Genomic DNA, 16,105 nt, shown 5'->3' with positions numbered 1-16,105 from the left:
CACCAGGAAGGCGAGCATATTAATGATAACTATGATTTGGATGACTATGACTTACAGAGCATGCCTTCTTGTCACCTCTTTTTCAGTGTACCTGATGTTTTGCCCAAGACATCACAATATTGGTCCATTCAGTAGCTTCTGATTGTTTGAATATAACTGAAACATTCCAAGTTAAACAGATATTAATAGTGTTTGTAAAGATAACATATTACTTATTTTATATTCATAGGTGTGTTTAATCACTTGATCAACAAGAAATTATTAAGCACCTACTGTGTGCTAAGCACTGGAAAGAGACAAAAACAAGGACTGGCTCTGTGATTTCGTTGACATAGGGTGATAAGAAAAGAGTATACATATGTAATGACAAAATAATTGGAGAGGAGGAACCACTAGTAGCTGGGCAATCAGGAATCATCTCTCACAGGAGATAGAGATCAAGCTGAGCTTTGAAGGAAACTAGGGCTACTATCACGCCAAGGTAAGGATGGAGTGTATTATTGGTATGGAAGACTGCCCTTGTAATGGTGCAAATAAAAGATAAGATTCCATATGTGAGGTCCAGCAAGAAAGCCAGTTTGATTGAATCATAGAGTGTGCAAAAGGGGATAACATTGTAAGAGACTTTGAAGGGCAACAAAGAAGTTTGCATTTGATTCTAGAGGTAATAGGGGAATAATATGGTCTAACCTGTGTTATAAGAAAATCACTTTGGCAGCTCCATGAAGGAAAGAGGCTTGAGTCAGGGAGCCTAGTTAGAAGTCTTTTACAATAGTCCCCCTATAGTAGGAGGTTGGAGGGAGAGAAAATAGACTTTTGTTAATTTAAAATAATTAAATTTAATTTTAAAGTAGTCTACCTAAAGAGTCTCAGTAGCTCTTAATCACTACCTAGCCACCGTGTTTCTGTGGGAATTCTTTCAATGATTATCTTTTTGAAAAAATTAACTTGGATGCCTGAATTTTTCATTAAGTTCATAGTATAGAATATCAAATAAAAAAAGATGGTATGTAAATGAACTTCAACGCTCTCTATAAAGGTAAGGCATTCCATCTCTTATTCCTCTATATTTTTTCCATGGAGTTCAGATAGAAATTGTCCTTAGTGAACAAGTGGATAAAATAATGTTTTTGTAATTGAATAAAAATGTTGGGATGTCTGTCAGTTTCTATTCTGTAAACTCACTAGAAGTATCTCTAGACAACTGGAGTAGCAGACAAGTTTAGAAGGATGATCTTCATTCTGTACCCCCATAATTTGATTTCTTTTGCTTTATCTCACTATTTTTTAAAAACAATTTTGCATAAATGTTTCAAATTTGTTTTCTGGAAGTATTAACCCAATTAAAGTTTTTTGATTGATGGTTCCACAAGCAGTGAACAGATATGTCCATCTTCTCAAAAACCTTACAATAATGAGTTTTTCCATCTGTTGATTTCTCTGAAAGCTTGGTCAGTATGAAATAACACCTTGAGGTTGTTTTAATTCTCACTTTTCTGATTATTAATTATCTTGCACTCTTTTTTCAGCTGGGTTTTGATACTTTATTTTGATTCTTTTAAAAATCTTTTATTGATGTCCTTTAACTATACTAGTCTGTTGAAAAGTGGCACTTTTTAAAAAATTATTTTTATTGCTATCTTTTGTTTTTATATCTAAATTTTCCCATGTGTAGTATTACCCCCTTCTCTCTCATTCATCCCATAAAATGACGAATTTGTTTTTGACAAAATAATCAGCCTCACCTAACAGTACATTGAAAAAGTGTGAAAGTATAATTTTGCAGTTCATTTTTTATTGTTTTACAATGGTTCTTTCTATTTTACATTCTTGTAGTCATTTTGTTTTATTGGTTCTGCTTATTTCATTTTGCATCAGTTCATGTAAGTTTGTTTTTCTATATTCATGATAGTCGTCATTTCTTACAGTATGGATAATGGTTCTTTATTTTTTTTTTTTAAAGCAATCGGGGTTAAGTAACTTGCTCAAGGTTACACGGCCAGTTATTTCTGGGTGTGGTGCTGAGTATCTGAGCCCAGGATTTGATCCAGGTCATCCCGACACTGGAGCCCTGGAGCCGGTGCTCTTACTCGCTGAGCCACCTGGCCGCCCCTAAGCAATTGGGGTTAAGTAACTTGCTCAAGGTTACATGGCCAGGTGTTTCTGGGTGGGTGCTAAGTGTCTGAGCCCGGGATTCGATCTCCAGGTCTTCTCAACACTGGAGCTGGTGCTCTTACTCTCTGTGCTACCTGGCCGCCCTGATAATGGTTCTTTAAATATGCATGTCAGTTTACTTGGGTTTTGAATGTCAGGCTTTTATCAAGAATATCTAATGCAAAGATTTTTTCCCCAGCTTGTACCTTTTCTTCTGATTCTTTGTACATTAATTTTATTTGTACAAGTCGTTCTTAATTTGAATCTTTTATTATCTCTTAATAGCCAGCAATTATTTTCTTCTGTCCACAATTGTGAATATTATAATATGTTTACATGTAATTTTTAATTGTGTTTTTTGACATTTGGATCATAGATAAAATGATTGATTCAAAGTGTTGATCTAATCTTATTTTTCACCAGAATGGCTTCTATTTTTTCCCAGCAGTTTTTTGATGAATAGAATATCCTTCTCTAGTTGTTTTTCTTTTTGGATTTATTGGCAATTATTTCTAGGGTTTATCTGGTGTGTCAAACTGATCTACCTCTGAATGCATTATGAAAGGTTTGTGGGTTTTTTTTTTAACTTTAGCTTTTTTTTGTTACATTTAAACTTCCATATTATCTCCCTCCTTTCTTCCCTACCCTACCCCACCCTACACTAAATAAGGCCACCATTTGACAGAGAGATCTATATTGTCTCTATCTCTAAATATGTAAAACCATACTATACATACTTCTATTTATCAATTCTTTCTTTGGATCTTTCTTCATAGGTCCTTTGTAGTTGATCTGAATTTTTGTAATATTTAGATTAGCTTAGTCCTTCACAGTTATCTTTTGAACAGTGTTTCTGTTACTGTAAAATCCATTCTCTTGTTTCTGCTCATTTCATTCTTCATTATTTCATGCAAGTCTTTTCCATGTTTTTCTAAAAAATTACCTTGCTCATCATTTCTTGTTGCACAGTAGTATTCCATCATAATCATATACCACAACCTGTTCAGCTATTCCCCAGTTGATAGGCATTCCTTCAATTTCCAGTTCTTTGCCACCACAAGGAGAGCTTCTATAAATATTTTGTAATATATAGATTCTCTTCCTTTTTCTCTGGTCATTTTGGGAAACAGACTTAATAGTGGTATTGCGAGTTTTGATAAATATAGCTTTATAGTACAGTGTAATAGCTCTAATGGCACTACGTCTCCTTCCTTCTTACCTTTTAATAACTATGTCCCTTGATGTTCATGACCTTTTATTCCTCCAAATGATTTTTTTTTCCTCTTTCCTTTTGTCAATTAATGGAAATAGTACTAAATTTGTAGAGTAATTTTTAGACTAATGACACAACCCAGCCATGAACATTTAGTTAAATTTCTGTGAAAATTGCTTTGTAGTTATATTTCCTGTGATCTTGTGGTGGGCTAGTGATATATGTAATATATTTTCTTATCTTACATGGAATGTTCTCTCCCATCTCTTTCATCAGTATTTTGTTAGTAATAACCAAAAAAGCTGGTAATTTTTGTGTATATTTTTTTGTATTCTGCTAGTTTACAGAAGTTACTAATTGTCTCCATTGATTTTTGTGTTTATTCTCAGGTTCTCTGTAGTATAACCATGATATTGTCTGCAAAAAGAAATAATTTTGTCACTGCCTTTGCAGCTGCTTATTACCTCAATATTTTTGTCTTGTTATAGCTAAAATCTAGCACTGTGCTAAATGTCTTTAAATATAATGTAGTTTCTCTCTTTATCTCTATTGACTATTCTGCTGTGGCTTTGGTATTTTTTTTTAATTCAGTTGGACATAATACATCCTATTCTTACCTCTTCATTTTAACTCCTTATGAAATTTGTATGTGTTTTGAATGTAGCATATCTATGAGTTTTGCTCTCTAATGTATTCTATAATACCTTCCCTCATTGTATTGGTGAGATAATCCTATTCACATTCATAGTTATGGTTATTAAAAGTTTAATCCTCCATCAAATTTTCATATATTTACAAACAAATATATACCTGTGTGTCTGTGTAGATGTATCTTTATATTGAGAGGGGAGAGAAAGAAGGAAAAGGAGGGGACAATTAGAAATAGTTATCCTCGCTTTATATTTTTTATCTGATTTGATTTCATTTTTTCCCCTTCTTCCTCAGTTTTTGTCCTAAGCCCCACTTCATACTCTGTTTAAAAAAAAAATTAGCCTTTTTTTTTTGTAGAGTTTGCTATGCTTGAGTCTTTAAGAATTCTTGTTTCATTTGTTCTTCCTTGCTTCCATTCTTTTTATTAGTCCTTTCAGCTACTCTGATGTATCCATTCTCTTCTCTGTTGCAGGGTTCTATTTGTAGATTTTGTAGAATTATTCTCTTTTGGACTTTTCTCCTGGTATTCTAAAGCTAAAATATTTATTCATTGTGTTAGAAGCTTTTATTTGCCCATTTTCCTCAGTCTCACTAATTTTTCCCCGTATGGATTTCTTCTATTCCCTCTTTCACTTTTGCTCCTTTGATTGTTTTTCTTTTAGTTTAGTTTAGTGTGTGTGTGTGTGTGTGTGTGTGTGTGTCTGTGTGTCTGTGTGTCTGTGCATGCACGCGCACCCATGCACACACCATGTGTACTTGAAATGAGGGGCTACTGGGTTTTTGCACATCTCACTCATCGAGATTGCCTACCCTGCATTTCCATCATTCTCTGCTACTACCCCCTAGCGAAACTGCCTCTTAGAAGAGTTTGATAAGCAGTCATTTTAAATTTTAGCTAATGGACATACCTACATAAAGGACAGCTCTGATTGCTACTCCCCCAGATTTCTGACTAGGAAGGAAAAGAGCAGCAGAAGCTGTGTAGAAAGGGGAAGATGAAGGCTGCTGTAAAGAATAGTTATCTTTGGCTTTGACGTATATCAGACACAATACATCCATATGAATGAATTCAAGTTGTAGTGTGCTTCAGTAAGAAAATTCCACATGATAGTGTGAAAGCCAACATGTAGAGAGGTCCTCGTGAAGTGCCTTTAGTCCCTACCTCATGAATGCTTGTGTCTAACAGAGTGGGCTTTGGACAACAGTTCTGTAAAATGATCTAAACCAACTTGGAGGATCCACCACACCTTCAGTTCAACCATTCTACTGTGACAGATCTGGAAAGCACGAACATTTATTTCTCAAATTGAACTTTGAAATGGCTGGAATCAGTCTTCCTGAGGAGAATCCTTATTAAGATTTGTTATCACCAGATTGTAGGATAAGGCTTAATTTTTTGCAAATAGTTCCCCATTATTCAGCAAGATTATTATTTCCAACACAAAATTTTCCACTTCTTTCTTTAAAATTTCCTAAATTCTGTTCTTCTTTCCTGAAAACAACCCTGTCTGAGCTAAGCCATTTCATACTGAGAATATATTAACTTGAAGGTAACTGTACTTTGTTCTGATCACTTTCACATTCCCTAAGAAGTTAGGTCTTCCTTTGCATTGTGTTGGTTATGGCTTATTTGTGAGTGGTGGTAGTTGATGTCATGGTATTATTATTGTTTTTAATTTGTTATTATGGCTTATTTCTGTCCTTAAATTATAAAAACATGGATTGAATATTCTGTTTCTTTTCTATATCCTCAGAAGCCTAAATAAATGATGCTGTTTGACTTTTGCAGGTTATAATCTTTTATCATCTATATTATCTTTCTAGCCAGTATTCAGTGTGAAGCTAAAGTTATATTCTATTACAGTAGGACCCTGGACTTCTTTTTTCTGCCTTTCACATGGATTTAAGACAGATTTTCACCTAATCCCTGCTCAGTCTCACTCTATATTCTCTATCACTAATAACAAAAGAATTGCTATCTTAGCCCTATACTTGCCTTCCCAAAAGATGTGCATTGTTGACTATAACCAGGACACCAACTGATACACATCGGTTTCTATGTCTGTAATGAATAATGGATTAGAAATTGCTATGTAATCCATTTTGGGTCAAGTATGGTGTGATCCTTTTTAAATGTACCAAAAAAAATCTGTTTGACCATGGGAAATTGAAATCTGTCATAAAATAAGATTCAGTTTAATACAGTGCAAGAGAAATCTAAATGCTTTAGAGAACTAACACAGTTGTTTAAGCTAGTTGTCAATATGCCTGATGAAATGCGATTTTAAAAAATTCTTTTCAGTGGTTAATAGTTTGTGCTTGATCAGTAATTATCCTTAGATGCATATGTTGTAATTTGCTTGTGTAATTTTTCTTTTAACATTGGCCCATGGTGAAATAGAGGTAGCTTGGGGGTGGGACTGATGTATTTTCAATTGGTACTTTTTAAAAATTTAAAAGTGGGAACATATTATTTTTCCTTCTCAAAAGATTTTGTAATAAAATGAAAATACTTAACTAAAAGTTATTTAGAGATTTGGAAAATAGCTAAAATATAATAGTCTTAAGATAAATGCTTTCTTAGTCATTATGTGGGAGGCAGGAGTTGCTGTATATTTTCTTGAGGGAAAATTTTTTCGAATAAAAGCTGCCATGTTCCAAGACTAATAAAGAATATGTAAATTTTCTTTGTTAGTTGAGTAGGAAACAAGGTACTGTATAAATTCTGTATTCAGACACCTAGGTTTAGGAGTTTCTTTATAATTTAGACAAAGGATTATTCTTTCCCTAGTCATTCCTTTTTCCAATCTCTTAGAACTACTGTTGACATTTGTAAAAGTTAAGTGTGCTTGAGAAGAGACTAAAAATTGAGTAATAAACTACAGGAATAACTGTTTGCTTTACTTTTATGTCAACAGTGTAATACCTATATGCTATTTTTACTTGTATTTCATTGAATTAAATCATCTGGAATCATAGTTCTCCCCAAATCTACAGTTTCTTTGCCTAGACTTTTTTTTTCACCAAGGTTTTGTTAATTTAGTAGTCTCATTGCAGGGGAAAGGAGATGGGAGAATGACAACTCTAGCAAATACATTCAAGGTCCAAAAAATACTTCTTCCTCCTGACCAGAAGATGTTTGAAATACTAATTTTGTACCAGCAATATAGTTAATGCTGCTGCTTCTTCTCTACCCAGGGTCCCCTTTCAAGGTCTAGGTAGAAACTGTTTTTAGTGGTCTGTGCTTTGTTAACCTTTACAACCTCATAGTTGACTTTTCTAACAGTACTGAGGCAAAGAACTTCCAGATCTATACAGTAATAACTTAGCCATCACCACGTTGTTGAACCGGTTTATAGAAAGCACATATCTTTCCTTTGAAGTTTGGGTATTCTGTGCTATACTAAATCTTTCAGCATCCAGAGTAAGGAAGGAAGAAAAACATTTTTTGTTGTTTTTTTTTTTTTAACAATTTTTAAAATTCTAAACTTAAATAAAACAAGTGTTTCTGCAACAAATAGAATAGAAAAAAAGATTGCAGGAGAAACTACAACTATATTACATGCTTTTCCTTTTGAATAGATAATAAAGTTATGTGTAACTTTTTTCCCTTCCTTTCCCCACCCCATACTATAAATCTGTACTATACATACTTCTTTTTATCAGTTCTTTTTCTGGATACAATAACTTCTTCCTTCATAGGTCCTTTATAGTTATTCTGGGTATTTGTAATAATCAAAATGATTTGGTTGCTCAGAGTTGTTTTTAAAACAGTATTGCTGTTACTGTATGCAACATTCTCTTGGTTCTCATTTTGTTCTTAATTATTTCATGCAAGTCTTTCCATGGTTTTCTAAAATCATTTCTTATAGCACAATAGTATTCCATTATGATTATATACTACAACTTGTTTAGTCATTCCCCAATTGACAGGAATCCCCACAATTTTCATTACTTCTCCATGACAGAGAACTTAGGACAAATAGGTTCTTTTACTTTTTTTCTAATTGTCTTGGGAAACAGACATAATAGTGGTATTGCTGGGTCAAAGGATATAGGCGATTTTATAACTCTTTGGACATAATTCCAAATCATTCTCCAAAATGGTTGGATCAGATCACAATTCTACTAACTGTGAGTTAGTGTCTCAGTTTTTCCACATCCCCTCTAACATTTGACACTTTTTTCTAATCTATAGAAGTTTAGAGAATTTTTTCATGCGACTATAAATTGTTTTGATTTCATCAGAAAACTGATTGCTCATATTCTTTGACCATTATCAATTGGGGAATGACTCAGTCTTATAGATTTGACAAAGTTCTTTATACATTTGAAATATGAGGCTTTAATCTGAGAAACTGTCTATAAAATTTTTCCCCAGATTTTCTGCCTTACTTCTGGTCTTGTCTATATTGGTTTTTCTTTGTTAAAAACAAAAAAACTTAATGTAATCAGAATTAACTGTTTTACACCTCACAATGCTCTCTATTTCTTGTTTATTCATAAATTGTTTGCCTATCCATAAGTCTGATAAGTAATATGTTCCATGTTCTTCAGCTTTTCTTGTAATAGCTCCCTTTATATCTAGGCCGTGTATCCATTTTGACTTAAGAACCATTTTTTTTTTTTTAAGTATTAGGACAATCCTTACTGCTCATTCAGTCTGGGAAATAATAAAATGAATCATGCTAGAGTGAGAGGCATAAACAACAGTTTCTTCTTAGGTTCAGAACTAGGAGGACTGTGTAGAGACATAAAGTGGATACAATAGAGTAGTGAATTTTGTACCAAATATACTATAATCTACTTAAGTAGAAAATATTTTGTAAGGTGTAAAATTGTATGGCCTTAAAGGACATGAAGTTTGCGCCCACCCTGCCCCCTCCCATCCCCCTATCCCTTCCCCGGACACCTACCTGATCACTGTGCCAGGCTGCTAGCCTTTGTTTTAAGTCTCACCTCTGACACTTTAGACCCTCCTAGGCAAATTGCAGAGCAGATGCTAGTCTTCATTGGTATAGGAAGTTTACTTTTTGAAAATTTCTCATATTGTATATATAATACATATAATATATAACATATATATTACTCTTATATATTAGTGAAATCATAAGTCTGGCACCAAAAATAAGTTTGGGAAGTGCCTTGTTTATAAATACAGTACATATGAGGTATAGGAAATGCCTGACACTTACCTTAAAACCTACCTCAGATGCAATTTGAATATTCTGACAGTTTATTCACACAATGTCAGAATTGGAAGAAGACTTAAGAAATCATCTCTGCCAACTCATATCCAGACAGGAATTCCGCTCTACAATGCCCTTGGCGCAGTTCATCCCTGCAGCTACTTGACTCAAGAAATGAAAAAGCCATTACCTTCCAAGGGAACTCATTCCACCTTTGAACAACTCTGAATGTTATAAGGAAGGTAAATTAAGCTAAGATAGCCCTTGCAGCAACTTAAGTCCTTTTCCAAGTTCTGCCTGTTGTGACCAAGCAAAATAAGTTTTATCCATCTTCCGGTCACAGACCATACATAGTATTTAAACGGGCATTTTTTTAGGGCCAGCTTTGTTCAGGACACTAGGTTAGGGCCACTTTGAAAGTTCTTGAAGTGTAAAGACATTCATTTTTTCATCTTTATCCAGTGCCTTGTGCATTGTAGGTTCTTAATACATTATTGAGTTTGATTAAATATTTAATTAGAAAAGTTCTTTTCCTCATGAAATTTACGATTATAAGGATAAGACTCTATACAGATAAATATGATATTACATAATAAGTGTAATAGAGGGGGCAAATAAAATGTTCTCAGGTTTGAACAAGAAGGTCGTTGCTAATAGGATTCCCAAAAAGGCCTCATTTATATATAGTCCCTTAAAATTTGCAAAGGACGCTCCTCATAACAGTTTGTGAGATAAGTAGTATTATTGTTGTTACCTTCATTTTACAGATACGTAGAGTGAAAGTTTGAAAAAACAACCGCAATAAACTTGCCCATCACAGCACACTAAGTATCTGAGACAAGATTTAAACCCTTATTTCCTGACTCCCGGACGCTCTTTAGGTTAGACTCTAAAAACTTGGCCTTGGATTAGGGGGCTTAGAGGAGTGGTCATTTTTCGACAAGTATAGAGGGAGAGGGAAGGCATTCCATGTTCAGAGAATAGCAGGATCAGATATATTCAGTGTACTGGGGATACAGAGACAGAAGATACAGGTTCTGGTGAAGTGCTGTTACAAATTAGAGTCAAGTTCACTTTCCCCAGGTTGAGTTGGAAAGGGGGTTGGGGAGGATAGAATCATACCAGACTGCTATCCTGAAGAATAGATTTCTGAACTGTTACAGTCTGTGTTTTGTGTATAAATAATTAAAATTAGTAAGAAACAAAGAATCAGAACTGGTAGGACACATGAAAGTATGTGTCATGTTCCAATAGTCAATAAGCATTTATTACACACCTACTCTGCACTAGAAACTATGCTTAGTGCTGGAGATAGAAATTCAAAAAAGACAGAGAGTCCTTGACCCTCAACGAGCTAATAACCTAATGGGAGAAGACAAAACTGAAAAAGAAACTGAAAAGCACAGGGCAGAGGGGAAGAGAGGTATCCAGAGGTGAGTAGGGGAAAGGTGAAATAGAGAAGCAGTCAGACATCCCATAGTAGTGCAGCCAGTTGAGAAATGAAAATGGCTATGAGCTGAGCTTTCTCCTTAAATGGAGATTCATAGCCCCACCCTCCAATCAGAAGGGTAGAGGGTAGTGATAAAGTGGAGTAAATCTAGTGTTATACAAGGTAAATTAGTTGTTTTTCTAATTGCTGTTAAGTAGTGGAGCATTTGAGGGAGAGAGGGATTTCAGACAGTAAAACCAATTGCTTTGTATCTATCGTATTTTACCACATAATCAATGCACCCTGTTTTTTCTGTCTAAAATTTATAATCTTTTATCAATTTGTCACATAGTATAATTCTGTTCCTCTCACCACTTAAAAGGTAAAAAGTGAAGCAATGTATTCACCAGTGGCATATGGATACACATTTTTCTTTCATATTGCAAGCTGCAAACCTAGAAATCTGAGTGTATACATACTGTCGTATTTCCAAAAACCCTACTTGCGTGGTTTGTTTAGAGTACTGCAGTGGTAGTGGTATTGTCACTAGACCCAGTGAAGAGCCATAAGGCACAAGGGGAGCAGGCCAGTGTGAAGCTGCCATGAGTAAGTCATGTGATAAGACTTGTATCTTCCCACACTAGCTAAGCTGTATAGTTCATCTGCCAGTGATATTCTAGTAATAAATAATTTTTATTTAATACCAGCACAAAATTTTTAAAAATAGCTTCACACAACGGTCACAGCCCACTTTTTTGCAAAATATTGGCATAAATTCTGTGATGATTATGTGGGTGAAATGCAGTAATATGGTATAATATCCTTACTTTTAACCACAAGTCTTCTTGTCAAGGAAAACTAGACAATGAAACATCCATTTTGGTTGCTAGCTTAGAATAACTGAAATGTTACCCTCTGTCAGCCTTTTTTCTTTAAGAACTTTAAACTGCACTTGCTGTTCTGGTTTCTTTCTTAAATAAGTTTAGTGATGTTAATTTGTTGCATTGCTTATAATCAATTAATAAACAAGCAATTTTTTTTTTAGCATTTCTAGCTTGATTAATACTGCTTTTTTACTTTTGTCTTTATATAGAAAAACGGACCACTGAAAGAAAACAAAACCTTAAACATAAGCCTGACTTATGAAAAAACAAAGATTGTGCCATTTGGTTTAGAATGGGTACTGCCAATGATGAAATTGTTTCTATGGAACAGAACTCTTCCTTAAATCCTTTATGTTTTGAATGTGGTCAACAACATTGGACCAGAGAAAATCATTTGTACAATTATCAGAATGAAGTGGATGATGACCTGGTCTGCCATATTTGCCTTCAGCCCCTGTTACAGCCATTAGATACCCCTTGTGGACACACATTCTGCTACAAGTGCCTAAGGAACTTTTTACAGGAGAAAGATTTCTGTCCATTGGATCGGAAAAGACTCCATTTTAAACTGTGTAAGAAATCCAGTATTCTGGTTCATAAGCTCTTAGACAAACTGCTAGTTTTGTGTCCCTTTTCTTCAGTATGCCAAGATGTCATGCAGCGTTGTGACCTAGAGGCACATCTTAAAAACAGGTAAGTGGTACATTAAGGAAATTAGTAAGTTTTGCTTATTAGATAGCAGTTTAATAGATATTTACAAGAGCCTATAATTTAATTCTTGTTATTTTTTCATTATATATTTTGTCTTAGCCCATTAGAAATTTCATCTTTAGCCATTTATCATTTGCTAGGTTTCTAAAAATTTTATTTTAACTTTTATTTTTTGTGGGTTTTTTTATGGAAGAATGAGACAAATTTTTATTACACTCAATAAAATACCATGTTATCCTGTCTCATGTTGTTATGTCCCGTTTCTGTGTCCTTGTGATGTAGTGGAATGAACATTTATCTTGCAATCAGAAGACTTGGGTTCACAGAACCTCTTATACTTTCTAGCTGTGTTTGGGCAATTTCTTAATCTGCTTGAGCCTCAGTGTCTTCATCTCTACAAATGGAGCAAATAATAGTTATACTGCTTATTTCGTACGATTGTGGTGAGAAAACTACTTTGTAAATCTTAAAGTGCCGGGCGGCTAGGTGGAGCAGTGAATAGAGCACCGTTCCTGGAGTCAGGAGGACCTGAGTTCAAATCCAGCCTCAGACACAACACAAAAGCTAGCCGCGTTACCTCGGGCAAGTTACTTAATCCCAAGTGCCCTACCTTCCCCCCTCCAAAAAGCAAAAAAAAAAATCTTAAAGTGCTATAGAAACTGTAAGCTATTCACTGTTTGCCTTGGGGGATTCTGAACTACTGATTTATTCAGTATTTGGAATGCCTAGCATGGAAGCTCATTCCTCTGATGCATACCAACAGTTCATCTGTAATTTTGGTTACTGAGAGGTCTCTTAGCCTTGCTCACACAGCTATTGTATATCAGAGGAAATGCATGCCCCCAGGTATTCTTGAGTCTGAGACCAGCTCTGTATTTAGTAAATCATACTTAGCATTATGTTGGATGTGGAAAACATTTTTATACCATGCTAGCAGTACATACTTTAGAAATATAATATAGCCCCATTAAAGCATGGATTATTATGTTCTAGATTCAAATAGGAAATAATAGAGCTAAAAGAGACTTGCCCTGCTCCCCGCCACTGCAACCTACCACCTCAGTCCAGTGTGAAGTTTAGAATAAATAAAATTGAATTTCAGGCTCAATTATATACCTAAAGGTAATATGTGAAAGTTAGAGATGAAAAAATACTAATGAATATAGAAATACTAAGAGAGATTCTATGTTGTTGCACAAAACATATTTTAGTAACTACTTGTAAAATCCTGCCAAGCAACTAGTAGTTTTTTTCCAAAATAATCTAATATTTGACAAGCAGAATGGCATAGTGGACAGAGAGATGGTCCTAAAGCCAGAAAAGACCTATTTTCAAGTGCTAAGTCTGGCACATGCTACCATGAAACCCTAGGCAAGTCACTTAAACTCTGGACCTTTCCCAGGCCTCTTGTAGCTGAGATTCTAAGTTGCGAAAAAGATGCTAATGATCTGAGTGGAATTTCCTTACCAGGAGCTATATGAATGAAATCACAGACCTGGTCTTAAAAAACAACAATAAAAACTTAACATTTAAGATATTAGTAGCTATAAAAGCAACTTGTTTAACAGTGTGTTTAAAGTATCCTAGCTTTGGACAAAATTACCGTAGCCTTTTATGATTTGTTTAAAATACATTAGTATATTAATATATAAATCTTACATTGTGCTTGTAAAAGATGCAGATAAGAAATTAGTGTTTATTCATTTGAACAAAGCACAATTCTACCTATATCTGCTCTTTCGGTAGGAAAGAACAGCTACACAGAATTTTTGTATTAGAGACAAATGGGAGTTGTGAGGGAAAGAGTATACTTAAGAGACAGTTAATAAAGCCATATAAATATACAAGGGGCAATGAGGTGGCCCAGTGGATAGAGTGCTAGACCTGAAATCATGAAGACTCATCTTCCTGAGTTCAAATCTGGCCTTGGATACTTTCTACTTGGGCAGGTCACTTAACTCTGTTTGCCTCAGTTTCCTTATCTATAAAAATGAGCTGGAGTAGAAAATGGCAAACCACTCCAATATCTTTGCCAAGAAAACCCCAAATGGATTACATACAGCAGCAGTAGGAGCAAGCGCTCTGCATGGCCAAGATGTGCAACTTCGTGGAGGATCAGACCGCAGAGTTCAAGGAGGCCTTTCAGCTGTTTGACTGAACAGGGGATAGAAAGATCTTATACAGCCAGTGTGGGGACATGATGCGAGCCCTGGGCCAGAACCCTACCAAGGCTGAGGTGCTCAAGGTCTTAGGGAATCCCAAGAGTGATGAGATGAATGTGAAGGTGCTGGACTTTGGAACACTTTCTGCCAATGCTGCAAACCGTAGCAAAGAATAAGGACCAGGGCACGTATGAAGACTACGTAGAAGGGCTTCGGGTGTTTGATGAGGAAGGGAACGGCACAGTCATGGGGGCAGAAATACGAGACGTCCTCATCACCCTGGGTGAGAAGATGACAGAGGAAGAAGTGGAAGTGTTGGTGGGAGGGCACAAAGACAGCAACGGTTTTATCATCTATGAAGAGCTAGTCCGCATGGTGCTGGATGGCTGAAAACAACTCCCCTTTCCACAGAGAACCCCCTAACTTTCTCAGTGTGAAAATCATCCTCTTACCCCTGAAGCAACTAACTACATTTTCTGGGTTACCAACATCCTTACTTCCAACCCCCACCATATGTCCTCTTTGGCCTGTTTGCTCTCTGCTTTCACCAAATAAACTTGCTATCAGCTCCCTTAAAAAAAAACAAAACCAAATGGAGTCATGAAGAGTTGGGCATGATGGGAACAACTGAACAACAACAGTAAATCCTTCTCTAAAGAACTAACAGATTGCCCTGACTTTATGAAAGACCTCATCATTTACCTTATACTAGTTTCATATATAAATATTAAACTTGCATGTACTCATACACTTTTTTTTTTTTTGGATTCACCTTCCTTCCTAAGGAGGCTGGTAGAAGAAGAAGACCCAGAACAAAACCTTTGCCTTCAGGCAGCAGTTCTTAAAGTGTAGCCCATGGACCCCTGGGGGTCCCTGAGACCTTTCAGGGGATCCACAAAACTTTTCATAATAATAATACATTATTTGCTTATTAAAATACACCTCCCTTTTCCAACTATATAACCACATGAGGCCAGATTTTCTTCATATGCTTTAACCAAAACAACATATCACAACAGATGAAATGCAGAAGCAGATATGAGAAGCCAGCTGTCTTCTGTTAAGCCAGACATTAAAGAGATTTTCAAAAATATGTAAAATAGTGCTAATCTTTTCACTAAATTATTTTTGTTTCGGAAAATATGGTTAATTTTTGTTGAAATATTAATGTTTATATGTAATAGGTTTATATTTATTTTAAAATAATTAAAATTTTTAAAATGTATCTGTTTAATAATACATTAAATATTGATATATATATATATATATATAACCCCCATAAATAAAAGTTCTTAAAGGTTTTTCATAATTTTTAGGAGTTTTTAAAGAGGTCCTAAGACTAAAAAATATTAGAACCACCACCATCAGGAATTAGGAAGAGAGTTAAGTCACTAAGCATTTATTAAACACTGACTGTGTGCCAGACATTGTGCTAAGCCTCTGCCCTTGAGGATCCTACATTCTAATGGGGGAAGGCATCATATAAAAGCTGAGAAGGGGAGGTACCTGGCCTGGTGAAAAAGTCTGAAAAGACCGGGGCAGAACCAGAAGAGAAGTGAAGGATGGGCAGAAATGGAAGTTGTGAGAGGAACTAACTCACCAAGAAGATGAAGGGACCTCAAGACCTAGGGATCTTCTGGGGTGAAATGTTAAAAGAAAATGCTGACCAGGATCAAAAATTACTGCAAATCTAGAGAGCCCTCAAAAGGCAC

The 16,105-nt window shown here is 35.3% G+C and overlaps 1 protein-coding gene and 1 pseudogene across 3 annotated transcripts in view; both read left to right on the top strand.

The window, feature by feature from the left end:
• Positions 1-16,105, top strand: part of LNX2 (ligand of numb-protein X 2) — a 98,469-nt gene that overhangs the window by 36,982 nt on the left and 45,382 nt on the right. For 2 of the 3 annotated variants that reach the window (XM_069079903.1, XM_069079904.1), the window contains one exon: positions 11,730-12,213. In XM_069079903.1, the coding sequence (XP_068936004.1) occupies positions 11,813-12,213 (401 nt within the window). In that variant the 5' untranslated portion in view covers positions 11,730-11,812. Of the gene's footprint in view, positions 1-252; positions 482-11,729; positions 12,214-16,105 lie in introns of those variants that run through there. The other variant, XM_069079905.1, reaches the window with a different exon arrangement.
• Positions 14,058-14,986, top strand: LOC138154915 (myosin light polypeptide 6-like; annotated as a pseudogene).

This window comes from Petaurus breviceps, unplaced genomic scaffold (genome assembly GCF_028583685.1).
Source record: "Petaurus breviceps papuanus isolate PSGF00001 unplaced genomic scaffold, PetGlider_PUasm1.0 91133, whole genome shotgun sequence".
Lineage (NCBI taxonomy): Eukaryota > Metazoa > Chordata > Mammalia > Diprotodontia > Petauridae > Petaurus > Petaurus breviceps.
The sequence above is the reverse complement of the archived record's forward strand: the minus strand, read 5'-3'. Positions and strand labels throughout refer to the sequence as shown.